The sequence below is a fragment of the Biomphalaria glabrata genome, chromosome 7, assembly GCF_947242115.1.
Source record: "Biomphalaria glabrata chromosome 7, xgBioGlab47.1, whole genome shotgun sequence".
Taxonomy (NCBI): domain Eukaryota; kingdom Metazoa; phylum Mollusca; class Gastropoda; family Planorbidae; genus Biomphalaria; species Biomphalaria glabrata.
The window spans coordinates 23,404,637-23,419,549 of NC_074717.1; the positions used below are offsets into that span (position 1 = coordinate 23,404,637).

The 14,913-nt window shown below is 34.9% G+C and overlaps 2 protein-coding genes and 1 long non-coding RNA gene across 11 annotated transcripts in view; 2 read left to right on the forward strand and 1 right to left on the reverse strand.

Moving 5' to 3' along the window:
• The first annotated feature begins 205 nt into the window (after positions 1-205).
• On the forward strand, positions 206-8,087 carry LOC106072376 (uncharacterized). Of its 3 annotated transcripts, none has more exons than XM_056035152.1 (8): positions 206-399; positions 4,210-4,296; positions 4,651-4,857; positions 5,124-5,261; positions 5,458-5,518; positions 6,274-6,341; positions 6,692-6,786; positions 7,422-8,087. In XM_056035152.1, the coding sequence occupies exons 1-8, from the start codon at positions 325-327 to the stop codon at positions 7,537-7,539; spliced, it is 849 nt and encodes a 282-aa protein (XP_055891127.1). In that variant the 5' UTR covers positions 206-324; the 3' UTR covers positions 7,540-8,087. The 3 variants fall into 3 exon arrangements, with proteins under 3 accessions (XP_055891127.1, XP_055891129.1, XP_055891128.1); XM_056035154.1 differs by having other exon boundaries at positions 4,715-4,857; XM_056035153.1 differs by lacking the exon at positions 206-399 and adding an exon at positions 1,528-4,038.
• Positions 8,088-8,147: 60 nt separating this feature from the next.
• On the forward strand, positions 8,148-10,154 carry LOC129927426 (uncharacterized). Its single transcript, XR_008779039.1, has 2 exons — positions 8,148-9,523; positions 9,576-10,154. It is a non-coding gene; the product is annotated as an uncharacterized LOC129927426 (long non-coding RNA).
• Positions 10,155-13,725: 3,571 nt separating this feature from the next.
• Positions 13,726-14,913, reverse strand: part of LOC106072378 (GATOR complex protein WDR59-like) — a 58,451-nt gene continuing 57,263 nt past the window's right edge. For all 7 annotated transcript variants that reach the window (XM_056035484.1, XM_056035487.1, XM_056035486.1 and 4 more), the window contains one exon: positions 13,726-14,797. In XM_056035484.1, the coding sequence (XP_055891459.1) occupies positions 14,640-14,797 (158 nt within the window). In that variant the 3' untranslated portion in view covers positions 13,726-14,639. The remainder of the gene's footprint in view (positions 14,798-14,913) is intronic.

Consider the following 14,913-nt stretch of genomic DNA (forward strand, 5'->3'; position numbering starts at 1 on the left):
AAAATAATATTTAAAAAAAGATCTAGATCTATCTAAATTAGATCTAATTAATGATAATTAATCTATTTCTAGATCTACTAGAATCTTAGCATCTAGATCTAGATCTAGATCTACATCTAATATATATATATATATCAAATATATTTATATATGTCTAAATCTCTAAGCGAATTCGAAACATTTCCGGATGAAATCGAAAGTTCCTAATTTCGTATTGTATTTACATCTATATTGACCCGATCAACGAATTTACAAGCACTGCAACTTTAGATCTATCTAGATAAGTCTAGATCTCGAATTGGATTTATCCATGATTTCGCAGCAATGATTGTCTTTCAAAAGATATCAATTAGATCTATGTCTAGATCTATATCATATATATGGACATGGGAAATACTGGTATGCTACTTTTACTAGATTACTATTACTAATACTCTAGAGTAGTCTAGAGTTAGAGTGAGTAGAGTAGTAGAGATCTACTGACTACTATGATAGTCTAGTATCTAGACTAGAGTTAGAGTGTCTAGAGTAGAGTCTATATTTCTAGATCTATAACTTAAGTTAAGAGATTAAAGAGTTAAGACAAAGTAATATTACTAGATTGTAACTATCTAGTCTAGAATAGAATTATTTAGATCTGTTACTGATCTGTACTAGTTCTAAATCTAGTAGTACTATTACTAGTAACTAGTCTATCTAGTTATTTAAATTATTATTATACTAATTAAAGGGAAACTCTGATAGTTTTGACAATTTTTGATATAATATGGCAAGATGTGTTTTGATTTACAGATAATGAATATATTATTATTTTTTTTTATTTGCAAATAAAAATAATAACTTAGTAATTGATGTTTTTCTGACGTAATTTTCCTGCGCATCCAAAACAGTCAGACATTCACCGGGTTTCTATGTGATGTCACACTAGCCTACTAATTTTAAATTTAATATATTGACTTATTGTCTAACGGGAGACCATACAGCAAAGTTAACATTCTCGTTAAAGAAATATATATTATATGCAGTTAGATCTAGGATCTTGTAAGCAAAGAAAAAATGCGTATTAAAAGTAAATTTACATGCTTGACTAACCACGGCAGTCTGTATTTTCTCGACAGACCACTCAACACACAACAAACACTATCGCTTGGTTGTCTTGTCATAACCAACTACACGTAGTCTCGACTAGCCTTACACTGACCAGTTTGTTCGAATCAGTCAGACACACGATCTATTTACTTCTTGGGAAAAGGAGAGGCTTAGATGAAAATGTTACTTTTTTTCTCGAGTTGGTTATCCTAATGCTTTTAGATCTACCTATACATGTATTTATAACTGTACCATAGCTCTGGAATAGGCCGTCACTAAGCCCAAGAGCCTGTTAGAATGAATCGATATGATTTGGTTAAATCTAGTTTCCTTTTCAGTATTGTTGATGGAAGTGACGTATGCTTAACCTAAAAACAAAATCTCAAGCACACCGTTTTTTTGGAGATGTCAAGAATTTACTGTCTAATTTATTAAATATGAATGATTTTAAGCATTTAAATAAAAAATGGTTACTATTACAACTTTTTACGCAGAATTCAAATATGTCAATAACTCAAATTTGAAAAACCATCGGAATTTCCCTTTAACTAATTATATTGTAGTATAGTATTATAGAGTTAGACTAGATAGTATTGTGACTTTAGACAAGTTTAGAGTTAGAGCCCCTAGTGGTACATCTGACATGATATTTGTTTTGTGACAATTGTAAACAGAAAAAATGCAGAGAGCAGGGAGAACTGCTTTTTTGTGGATCTCATCAATCAAAGCTTTCGCCACTGTCTGGAGATTTTGACCCAGCTTTATGCCCACCTACATTCCTATACATTCTCAAGCAGCTTTATGTGAGACGAAAGGCTAGATCTAAGATTAGACACAAGATGGTTATTTGTCTGATCTCTTTCCAATAGAAAATGGTGTAAAGCAGGGCTGTGTACTTGCCCCTACTGCCTACTCTGTCTGGTAACTTCTTTGGCGTAATTTGGGTCAAATGACTGGGCAGTGGCATCTACATCAGATTTAGCTCAGACAGCAATGCGTTCAATCTTTGACACTACTGTCCCATACAAAAACACAGGAAATGGTCTTAACAGAGCTTCTCTATGTTGATGATTGTGTCTTACTATCTCACAATGAACATGACCACCAGCTCACGGTCAACATATTTGCATACACTGCCACCTCTTTTGGTTTATCTATAAACCTTCAAAAAATATAAATCATGTTCCAGAAGTCACCCAATAAAGCCTACTCAGCCCCAAAGATCTCATGATCTCATAAATGGACACACCCTTAATGTGGTAGACCATTTCACATAACTAGGAAGCATAGTATCAAACAATGCATCGCTTTCAAGGGAAGTTGATAACCATCTGGCTAGGGCTAATAGTGCCAGATGAGAGCTTGGCGGAATAAATAGCTTTGCCGGCCTACAAAAATCAGTGTCTACCAAGCAGTGGTTCTCTCAACTCTTCTATATGGATCTGAGACATGGGTATTGTACAGAAAGCAAATAAGACTTCTTGAGTGCTTTCCTCAAAGAAGCTTGCACTCCATCATGGACATATGATGGAAGACCGCACTACAAACAGCGATGTCCTTGCGAACACCAATATAGACAGCATAGAAGAACTTCTTATGTTCCGACAGTTATGCTGGGTAGGTCAATAATAGAATATGCATCCTATTATGTGGGACGAAAGGCTAGATCTAAGAAAACATTAAGAAACTGGAACAGACATAAAACAGAGCAGTGAGATTCATAACAAATGAATATTCACATTTGACTCGAGTAACACCTTTACTAAAATCACTAAATTTAGAAAGCCTTCAGGACAGAAGACTCAAAAGTAAAGTAGCAATTATACATAAAACACTGAACCATAATCTTCAAATACAAAAACAAAATTTAATAAATTACTCAGAAAGACACAAAGATAAAGGCACATTCCTCACCCCATATGCTAGGACAAATTTGTACAAATACTCCTTCTTCCCTAGTGCTATTAGATCATGGAATGGGTTGTGTGAACTAGCCAGGAAAACCAATGACTTGGCAGAATTTAAGTCATTGGTTAATATGCATGACTGAATGCATGACGCATAGGACATAATCATCTTCTTTTTTGAAGTAATATCTGTACAGTATTAAATAAGATAAGAAGATAAGTATGGGGGAGGAACATATGCCAAAGACAATCTTTTTTTGTGAGCTGAAAGGTAGTTGACGTAACAGAGGTGCCCCACGGAAATGCTTTAAAGACCAGCTTAGGTGCCAACTTGCTTTTACTGACATATGAGAGAGCATCTGGCTGCAGGCAGCTTCAGAACGAGACATCAGCTGGATACACATTTGAGACCAAAAGAAAATCTACTGCAGAGGACAGATGTCTGCTCTGGAAGTGGCAAAATACATAGGTCACAGCTGGGGCTGTATAGCCATGTGAAAAGCTGATATTGGTGCGTCACTTTGTATTGCATCATTCAGTGAAATGGTCATATTATAACGTTTTCCTCACCCCCCTCAATGACATATTTTATTGAAACTTTTTGCTCTTGTCAATGGAATGGCAGGCATTATAAAGCTCACTTTTACTGCCTACTTTTTTCTCTGTTGCACACTCAAATGGTCAGTGTATTTATTGAGACTTTAAACCTGCTATAGGCCATACACTTTGACTATACTGTGACTCTATCTAATTATAATATCTTCTTCCCTTTCTCTTCCATTCAGTCCTCCCCCAAAAATATATCTGCATGTAACACAAATCAATGCTACTTAACATCTGAAATATTTTGCATGGGCACTTTAGCCTTAATGCCACCTACAGGACATTTTTATGTTGTAATAAATTCAGACATGAGGATGTTAGCATTAAAACTTTGATAACTTCAAAACATCCTTTTAAACAAGAGTTGGGAAACATAAATGTTTTTCAATCTGGCCATATGACACCTATGATCTTTACATTCTTGCAGAAATGGTCAAAGGTAGTGATAATCTAATTTTGTCTGCAATTTTTTGTTATTTTTTTTTAAACTAGCAGAATTTTTTCTTTGTGTTAAACTTAAAAATGCAGTTTCTGCAGAGACATAGACATTCTTAATTAACAATCTAATACATGTGTATCTTTTTAATTTTTTAAAATTGATTTCTTCCAGATATATTTATTTTGTTATATTGCTATCACACATGAAAAAAGCTGTGCAAGGGAAAATTCCAGAGTAGTTGCTAAAGTTGTCAGAGAGGTAATCTTCAGTTAAGTATACAGAACTGTTGGTAGAAAAGTTACAACTTTAATGAAACAAACATTTGTCAACAGGAATAAGTTAAGGTTTCTCAAAGTGAATTTAAAAATAATTAGTTCTATTCTGTTCTATGCAGGCTTACTTAGCAATGCCTTCCAATTTGATTTTTTTCCAGTCTCATAACTTAGATAAAAAAAAAATTGATACTGCACTATTTCAAATTTAAAAATATTCATGATTTGACAAATAGATACTAGACAATGCAGATTTCATGTTTATCTATTAACATGCCCAAATATATTTATCAATTATTTAGAAAAAATATATTATTTTCAATATCTAATACATTTTCAGAGAGTTTTTCCAGTGTTCGAAGCACATAAGATGAGCCTCACTTCTAATTGCTTGTTTTCATTAGATCGTGATATGTATTCACTTCAAGAAAACCATAAAGTTCTAGATCCTCCAAGTAGATGGACTTGCAATTTTTGTGGCAAAGCTTTTGTTTCAGAATATTTCTTAGACAGGCATTTTGAAAACAGACACATGGATCAGATCCAAGTAAGAACTTGAATAACCAGACACACACAGTGCCTGAACATCCAAATGTAACCCAAAGCTTGATTAATTATAATACTTCTGTGAATAATCTGTCATAAGAAAAAACTTACTTTCAGCATTTGTAGATGCCTTAATTTTTAATGCTTTAGTGGCCATATTGTTAAAATGAAAAAGATTTTTTTTTAATTGCAGTTATTATATAGCAAATTTCATCTTGCAGTTAAAAAGAAATGGGAAATTTATTGAAATATATGTTTTGTTGCCAGACAGATGATGCCATTTGTTTAGCTGATGTTTGTGATATATTTCGATGTGACATCATATCAGGGGCTTCACATCCAGACTACTGGGATATAGCCTTGTGTATGGAAGATGACATGGAAGAGCTATTTGCTCAGTGCAAGGCTAGTAGATCAATATAAAAATATTTTTAATTCATTTTTTTTTTTAACTACTTTGAATGCTGATGAAAATTGATAATTTCAGGCTATTCCTGATTCCATATTGCTGTTCATAAAACATTCTTTCTAGCTTTAAAAGTAATGCTATAGAACTAAATAAATTTTAAAAAATTTTAAATACAAATATTACAATTTCCAGACTATTGTAGAAGACTGTGTTCCATCTGGTCCAAGTAAAAATGAAACAGACATAGTGAAGAGTAAGTAATTATGTCTACTTTTAGAAATTTCATGAACTTATTTTAACGGCTTGGCATTAGAAAGATTTTTAAAAAAATTAATGACTTACCATTAAATTGAAAAACAACTAAACTGATAATATTATCTTGCTTGGATGTCATTGTTAACATCCACAATTATCTTTACAGCTTGGCTCATCATTAAGTTTCATTTTTATTAGAGAGAAAAAATATGGAAAAACTAGCCAAGACCAGTTTCTTCAGCTTATGATTAAATATGAGGAATTTTTTTTACCCAAATTGAGAAAAAATGTTTTTGCGCAAATTACAGATGCACAACAATATGAGCTCTTAAAGTAACTCAACTTTAAAAAAAAATCTTTAATTAGTATTAATTAATTAGTAATTAAAAATTTGAAGTTAGATTGGCAATGTTTGAACTATGATGTCAGGGATAAAAAAAATGTGCATGTTAATCATATAATTTTTTTTAAATATAAGGATATATTTACCAACTTAACATAGGTAAGAATATAAAAGGAAACAATCTCTAATTTTAAGAAAACTTGTAATGTGCAGAGTTAAATCAGTATCTCTATAAAGAGTCAAACTATTTTACTAATACTGGTATTGAATTTATTTTATAAAAAGAGATAATATAAAGAGCTATGCTTTTCTCTAGATTATTTAACATAAATAAAAATATATTTATGTGTATATAGAATAGTAAAAATGTCAGTTTATAATTAATTATTATTTTACAAACATTATTTTAGGTCAGGGGATGGAAAATTTGTGTTCATTTTTGACCTGTTCCAAATTTTGGAATACTCCCTACCAGCAGGTAATTAATCTGGCCACAACAACACTCAAACAACAACAAACAAGTAAAATAAAAAAAGCTGAAATAATTCTGCAACTCTTTAAATGAGACATATTTACAATTTTGTGTGTCTTAGACATGACTTTTAGGCTGTGGTCTTTATTATTTAATGTGATTACATTTAAGTTATTGTCTTCAGAGAAGTGCAGTATTTCACGTAACCATAGAAATCCAATTATGGCCTGCATATATATTTTACATATATTTGATATAATTGCATATATTAAATAAACAAAGCCCTCTATGTAATATTCCAATCCAATTTAAACATTGAAAACTTTACTGAAGTTGATACATTTGATTCTTTTCAGGAAGAGAACTCCCACACAGCCTTGTATATAGTGCTAACCACAATGACTTGCTTTGGGATTGTTGTGTACAACTTTGTTTTCTACAACTACTTTTAGTAAGTAAACTCAAGCCAGCAATCAAGCCAGATACTTCATCAGAAAATGTTAACCATTTTGTCAGACCACAACCATTTGTAGTGTGAGAAAAACCAATTTATTTTTTTGTAATCATTGCTGGTGTAGCACTGCATAGAAGGGTCTGGATAACCAAACTGCACTCTTCCTTAATCTTCAGGTTCAAAGAATTTTCCCTTTTTAAAAAAATCATTTCAGATGAAGGTTTGTAGTTAACCTAAAAACAGTTTCAAGATTACAACAGTTTATGTTCAATCATTTTTTAAATAAACAAACGTTCATTCTGTTGTAACATAAGTATAAGTCCAGCAGAAATTAATTTCCAATCAGTTGTTAAATAAGCACATCTGAAGCAGGTTGTGAAATAAGCATATGTCCAGCAGGTTATGACATAAGCAAATGTCCTTTCAGTTGTTAAATAACCCAATGTCCAATAAGTTGTAAAATAAGCAGTTATGGCATAGTGATGCTCATTGACCATAATATTTTCCTTGAAATTTTCCAGCATTTTTTTTATCACAAAGTATATATTGAGTTTGATTCTTATCAGAATTGTTACTATTTCTTATTAAGTAGACTCAAGTACTACATTATGAATGTTTACTTTTATCCTCAGCTCTGATCTTGTGGAAACAAACTATGATGTGACACCCAAGCCAAAACACAAAATCAAAAAATTTAATCCTGACATTGCATATGGAGATTCTACCAGACTACGTCTTTCAGCTGATTGATTAGCTTAATGTTTGCAGATAATTTATACATACCATTATTTATTCATCCATGCCTGTCTTTTTTTCCCTTCTTTAATTCAAAAAAAAAAAAAAAGGGGGGAAATTATTTATTGAATTTTACAATCAAATAGAGCAGGAGAGACATTATCTCCTTTAGAATGAAATATGAGAAACTACATCTCCATTGGAGCATTGAACACATCTCCATTGGAGCATTGACCACATCTCCATTGGAGCATTGAACACATCTCCATTGGAGCATTGAACACATCTCCATTGGAGCATTGAACACATCTCCATTGGAGCATTGAACACATCTCCATTGGAGCATTGAACACATCTCCATTGGAGCATTGAACACATCTCCATTGGAGCATTGAACACATCTCCATTGGAGCATTGAACACATCTCCATTGGAGCATTGAACACATCTCCATTGGAGCATTGAACACATCTCCATTGGAGCATTGAACACATCTCCATTGGAGCATTGAACACATCTCCATTGGAGCATTGAACACATCTCCATTGGAGCATTGAACACATCTCCATTGGAGCATTGAACACATCTCCATTGGAGTATTGAACACATCTCCATTGGAGCATTGAACACATCTCCATTGGAGCATTGAACACATCTCCATTGGAGCATTGAACACATCTCCATTGGAGCATTGAACACATCTCCATTGGAGCATTGAACACATCTCCATTGGAGCATTGAACACATCTCCATTGGAGCATTGAACACATCTCCATTGGAGCATTGAACACATCTCCATTGGAGCATTGAACACATCTCCATTGGAGCATTGAACACATCTCCATTGGAGCATTGAACACATCTCCATTGGAGCATTGAACACATCTCCATTGGAGCATTGAACACATCTCCATTGGAGCATTGAACACATCTCCATTGGAGCATTGAACACATCTCCATTGGAGCATTGAACACATCTCCATTGGAGCATTGAACACATCTCCATTGGAGCATTGAACACATCTCCATTGGAGCATTGAACACATCTCCATTGGAGCATTGAACACATCTCCATTGGAGCATTGAACACATCTCCATTGGAGCATTGAACACATCTCCATTGGAGCATTGAACACATCTCCATTGGAGCATTGAACACATCTCCATTGGAGCATTGAACACATCTCCATTAAAGGCAATATCTCACCAGACCAAGGCATTAAAAGCTTAAAATTTCATTATGAAAAGCTTCTTACATTGAGTTCACTAGTATTGTGTATAAACAAGACAAATTCCTTGGCCTTTCTCTGTATCCATAATTTTAAGTTTATGGGAATTTTGGAATGTCCCCAGATTTAAAGTAAAGAACCAGATATGGATTTTAAAATGTAAGATTTGTAGCCTACATTCTTTGTCCATTCCCTCAATATTAGTTGACAAGTAATGAATTAAAGAAGAGGTTGTCACACTTTTCTACTGTATTGGAAGTAATATTATGGAATGAAATGCAAGTGTTTTTCGCAAGGCAGCTTTTATTTTCATATTTTTTGTAAATATTTTATCTTCATTTTGTTTTAAAAATGAAAATGTATCCGCAAGAATATTTCAGTTGGTTGAAGGATTAGAAAAAATAATGAAGATTTAGAAAATTTGATAGAATAAATGAGTTGTGATATTGAGAACTGAGAATGAACTGTTTATGTAATCCATCCTAAGTGTATTGTCATGTTCAAAGTATTGGATGTCATTTTCTTCTTCCACTATGGTGTAACCTAGTGGTCCATCATAGTTAGCCTTAACACATATTAGGCAGCCAAGTGTTTTTCCCCTTGAAACCACAATGTGGAATGTTAGAGCATGTTTGTATCATTTTCAGTTACATTTTATTCCCCATATTGACAGGAAATGTTTATCGTATTAAAAAAAACAACAAATGCCAGTATAAACAATTAAAGCTGAACAGCTTTCAAAGTAAATCTGATATGTGAAAATGTATAAAGGTACATCTTCTTTTTTGAAGTAACGTCTGTATTATATAAGATCAGAAGAAAGGTATCTAGTTTGATTTGTACATTTAGAGTCTTGGATGAAGTTGTAGAAACTAAAGAATAACATGTGTAGTTAATTTGTGTTATGCATTTGATGTTCATTGCTTTGATGTATTCTTTATATATAAAATATTTTTAAATTTATATATTTTATGCATGTTTTAATATGAACGTGATCTGAATGGGCTTTAAATCAATGTTGTCTGCCAGGTTTGCCAAACAGTGGGCCACCAGTTAGAAGTTTCTATCCTCATCAATATTAATTCTGATAGATAAAAATTCTCTCCATACTTTCCAAATTTCGGTCCAGGTATTAGATATGAAATAGAATTTAATCAATTTAAAAAATTAAGTGATTCAGGAATGTCGACAGTAAGGAAGTCTACTACTACAACCATTTTAACTGAATCATTTTGTTTTGGAAATAGCTGGCCAGTTTGATCCCACTGACAACTGGGTCAGTAGCATGATTGGAGTTTTCTAATGAATGACAGAGTGAAGAGTTAAAATGTATAGCCAGAATGTGAAATGTAATGTACATGTGTACTTCAGTGTAAATATAAAATAAAATTATTTCATGACATTTTTTCTCATTATTAATTTATATTGTTGTATCTCTCTCCTTTATCCCTTAAACATTCACAACCAAAGTTTCAAAATCAAATTTGCTTGACTTTTATAAATATTGTAATAACTTAAGTGAGGCAACTCAACGAGGACATTGACGTTTATTTACACTGAGACATGACAAACACAAAGGGGCATCTGCCTTGAGCACAGCATCTCCATATTGGCTCTCTACTTGGGCGGAAATCGTTTGTCTCCTAATGTCAACATCCGACTTGTTTAGTCACAGACAGTGCGCACCCTCTTTCTGCAATATCCTGAATGGCGGTGCGCATGGCAAAGTCATAACATTGCCCCCGTCTTAGCACTTTTCGTCCCGAAAAGAAACACTGCAGCTGAGGTTTGACAGTTCAGGTGGAGGTCGATCAGTGGGAACCACAGACGGTAGGGTGTCTGTTGCCCACAAAGCTGTCTGCACAGTTTTCCGCGGCCGTCGCTTTCTCTTCTTCCAGTTGGCCAGTCTATGCTTGAGACGATATCGTGGCCGTCGCTTTCTCTTCTTCCAGTTGGCCAGTCTATGCTTGAGACGATATCGTGGCCGTCGCTTTCTCTTCTTCCAGTTGGCCAGTCTATGCTTGAGACGATATCGTGGCCGTCGCTTTCTCTTCTTCCAGTTGGCCAGTCTATGCTTGAGACGATATCGTGGTCGCTGCTTCGACCTCATGACGATAGTCTCTGATGCCAGCCACTTAACACAAATGGAGGTTGTGGCGATCATTGTAGATTCCAGGGTTGTTGTTCCAAGACGCTGAGTCAGCGGACCTTTTCCATGGATGTCTCGTGACACAGTTGTAGGCCCACTGGTAGCCATGGTTTCAGGCACATAGTCTTTCTCAGCCTCATCTGTAAGGTATGCCCATGAAGCATCCTTGTAATGTTCATCCACCGCTACATCAGGTTTCGCTGGAATTAATTCACAACCGTTCAAGTCACTTTCACTGATGTGGGCAGAAGTACATATTTCTGTCAAGTTCAGATCTTGTAGCTGGGTTTCTTGGCATGGGCACTGTCCCCGCAGGACGCCGCATATACAGTTCAAGTCAATCGCCTGGATGCAGTTGCCAAGCATCGAGTTCTTTCTTATGCAGCTGCCAAAGTCCAATTCGTTGTTTCTGTCTCGGCCATTGTTGGGGCCTGTATTCGTAATTTCACCCGACGACATCCAAGGCAAGGAATCAAAAACGGTCTTCAGGCTTTCATGGTCTGAATTCTCGCCAAAGGTACTGACAGATAAACAGAGGTCTTTAAGGTCCACAGCAGAAAGCTTGGACGCAGACCCAACGTTGTCTTGATCTGTCCGGCTCACCGAGATACTGGTAACAGGCGCAACAGGAACAAACACTTCAGGCACATAACAGACTTCTCTTGTTTCTTCATTTGTTTCTTTCCTTTCGATTTGAAACATACCGTTCAGATCGTCGCAGCAATCGTCGTCACGTTTCTCGCCTTGAAAGTCACCCCCGACAGACTTGCTCACAACACAGTCACAGACGGCGCTCCAATCCCCAGCGCCTCCATCACCATTGTTTGTGCAGCCACAGTCCTGACCAGGCAGCTGCTCCTTCCCTAACGAGTTTATTCCTCCTTTTGCTTGCGACATAATTTTATCACTTTGGTCTATTTGGCCTTCTACTGGCAACACACTTTCATCTACTTTGTTCCACATCATATTCCTAATCATGTTCAATTGTTCATTAAATGCATCCCTAAAGTCCTGGTACTCGCCAATGAACTCAACAATCCCAGGTTCAACTTCAAATTGGTAGGTTTCTGGATCTTCTTCTTCCTCGATCAAGGCTTGCAGGAGACGAGCCGTGAGCGTTTCTCTGCTACCGACGGGTCTTAAACCTCGGTACTGAAGCTCTTGTCTTAGCTCTTTAATTGAGAGCTGATGTAAAAGCTTCAAATATGTCATTGTCATCACAGCCTACCTCCTCTCGTCGAGTTGCCTATAATCCCACTTCTGAGACCAATTGTAATAACTTAAGTTGACGTTTATTTACACTGAGACATGACAAACACAAAGGGGCATCTGCCTTGAGCACAGAATCTCCATATTGGCTTTCTACTTGGGCGGAAATCGTTTGTCTCCTAATGTCAACATCCGACTTGTTTAGTCACAGACAGTGCGCACCCTCTTTCTGCACTATCCTGAATGGCGGTGCGCATGGCAAAGTCATAACAATATATTTCTTTTTAATTGCTTTTGTATAGCACACATTTCATGCTTATAGCATGCTCAGTTTGTTATAGTCCAATCTCTTTTGTGGACCAGTCCCTAGGGGCAGGGAGTATCTGGGTAAAGGTATTCATGCTGCCTTTAGGCACTCATCTAGAGTCAGGATTTGAATTAATATAACACTGAACCATAATCTTCAAATACAAAAACAAAATTTAATAAAATACTCTGAAAGACACAAAGATAAAGGCACATTCCTCGTCCCATATGCTAGGACAAATTTGTACAAATACTCCTTCTTCCCTAGTGCTATTAGAGCATGGAATGGGTTGCCTGAGCTAGCCAGGAAAACCAGTGACTTGGCAGAATTTAAGTCATTGGTTAATATGCATGACTAAATGCATGACGCGTAGGACGTAATCATCTTCTTTTTTGAAGTAACGTCTGTATTATATAAGATAAGATAAGAATTCGAGCCCCCTTATTAGGAGGTTTTGCCACTTGGCCAGCTTAATATCCCACTTTCAATTCTTTTGAACAGTTCCTGAGGATGCATGCTTGTATAGAGTTGGAAAAGGGGGATCAGTTGGATTTCTATAAGGTGAAGTAACCTATATAGGTTACTTCTCATTTTTCTTGTTTGACATGGCCATATGAAGTTAAGGTAGGATAAAACCAAAGTTTCTACATGCTTTAATTAGATTATTAGTTCTTCCCCATTAGATAACTTAAATGTGTTTTGTTTCAGATGTTCTTTCAGAATTGAAGATTATTACATCCTAGCCCAAACCTCCCACAGGACAAGAGAGATGTCTTCTGCAGACAAGGTTCAAACCTGCGACCATCATAGCACACACCTAGGCAACCATTCCAAAAAGTTAAAGATCTAGTGCGTGTGGTGTGCCCTTTAGATTGTTCTCAATGCTTTTGGTTTCTCTTTTCAAATCAACTGCAGCTGGTGGGGAACAACATTTTACTTAAAAACATAGAGATAAAAGTTGTTTTTTTTTTTAAAGAGCAACAGTAGTGCCAATGTTGAATTAAACATGTACCCAGTGTTACATTTTATATAATGAGACTCTTTAGCGATTCACTAACACCAAAACTATAAAATCATGGTTTATAAATAATTTAATCTTAGTTAACACCGTAAGCATTATATTGTTTTATTCCTCCATTTTGGTTCTCTCCCTCTGCTTTCAACACGCATTCGCACCATTTCACATTTACACTACGTAGCACCCAGGTAACCAAAAAAAAAAATAGGAAAAGGTTTGATTAAAATTAGAAGATAATATAAAATATAAGCTGAACTTAAAAATAATAATTAAGGAACACAAAACAATGATACAAAATAGCATTTCTCGGTTTAATATTAAATCTGTGTTACAGTTGTACCAAATACTTACATTTTATTGTCTAATATTGGCTATAAAAAAAGTCTAATAACATATAATCGAAAGTCAGGACTATTGAATTCCTTTCTGAAACACAATTTACATCCATCATTAAAGTTAAATAATCAGCACAAAAAAATGTCAAAAAGATGCAAAGAATTATCATTACCGGTATCAATTTATTTATATCTAGATAAATGCATGAATGAATACTGGTTCGACAGTTAAGTCTGTATTACACTTTTTTAGAACATTTAACAAAAATTGAAAATCAACAAATTTCATATAAAACAAAACTTTAAAAAAAAAACAAACATTTTAACCCTGAGTGATAAACCATGAAATCATATATGACAATAGTTTACATTTTAATTCATCCATATTTGTGTTGAATCACTGAATTACATTTTCCTATTTTGTTATTTGGGAAGGGGTGGGGGACTTATTACTTCCCTTGCTGACACTTGATCTTAAATAGTTTATTTCTTGAAAATACAATTGCCCTTTTCTTCTTTGCTCTTTCTAAATAAACAGAGATGGCTCCCTCACAGTGTTCAGTTTGGCTGTTTTTAATATACACTTAGATTTAGCATTTGAAATGTACATAAATAGTCATCTGATAGTTCAAGTGTTTACAAAAGCGAATCATCACTTTCTTAGAAAATGTCAATACATTATAATTCATAAAGAATAATTAATTTTCTCTGTTCACAATGTGATTATGTTTAAACTGTTATGATAAATAGCAAAAATTGAAAGATTTTGTTGGAATACATCACAGTTTATGGACTGGGCTTCATACATGATCATGCAAGGTTAAAAATAACTCACAAGGCATTTGCCGCTATTCAGCATCATGAATAAACTATGTGATGCGGCCCTGTGAGAGAAAGTTATGGAGAGAATTTTCTTGTAGACACATACAGCCACATCCAGTAGGGCAGAAGCTCTGATGGGTGAACCATTCTATCATGTGGCTCGTGTGACCACCATGGCCACAAGCTAAACAGACTTCTGACAATCCTGGTGAAAGAGTTATTCAGACAATAATAGTTTGGACTTTATATGCATATATTGTTCAATTCATTGTGAGAATTGTAGAATAAAGGCTGTAATTTTAAGGTGGCCATTTAGTTTTA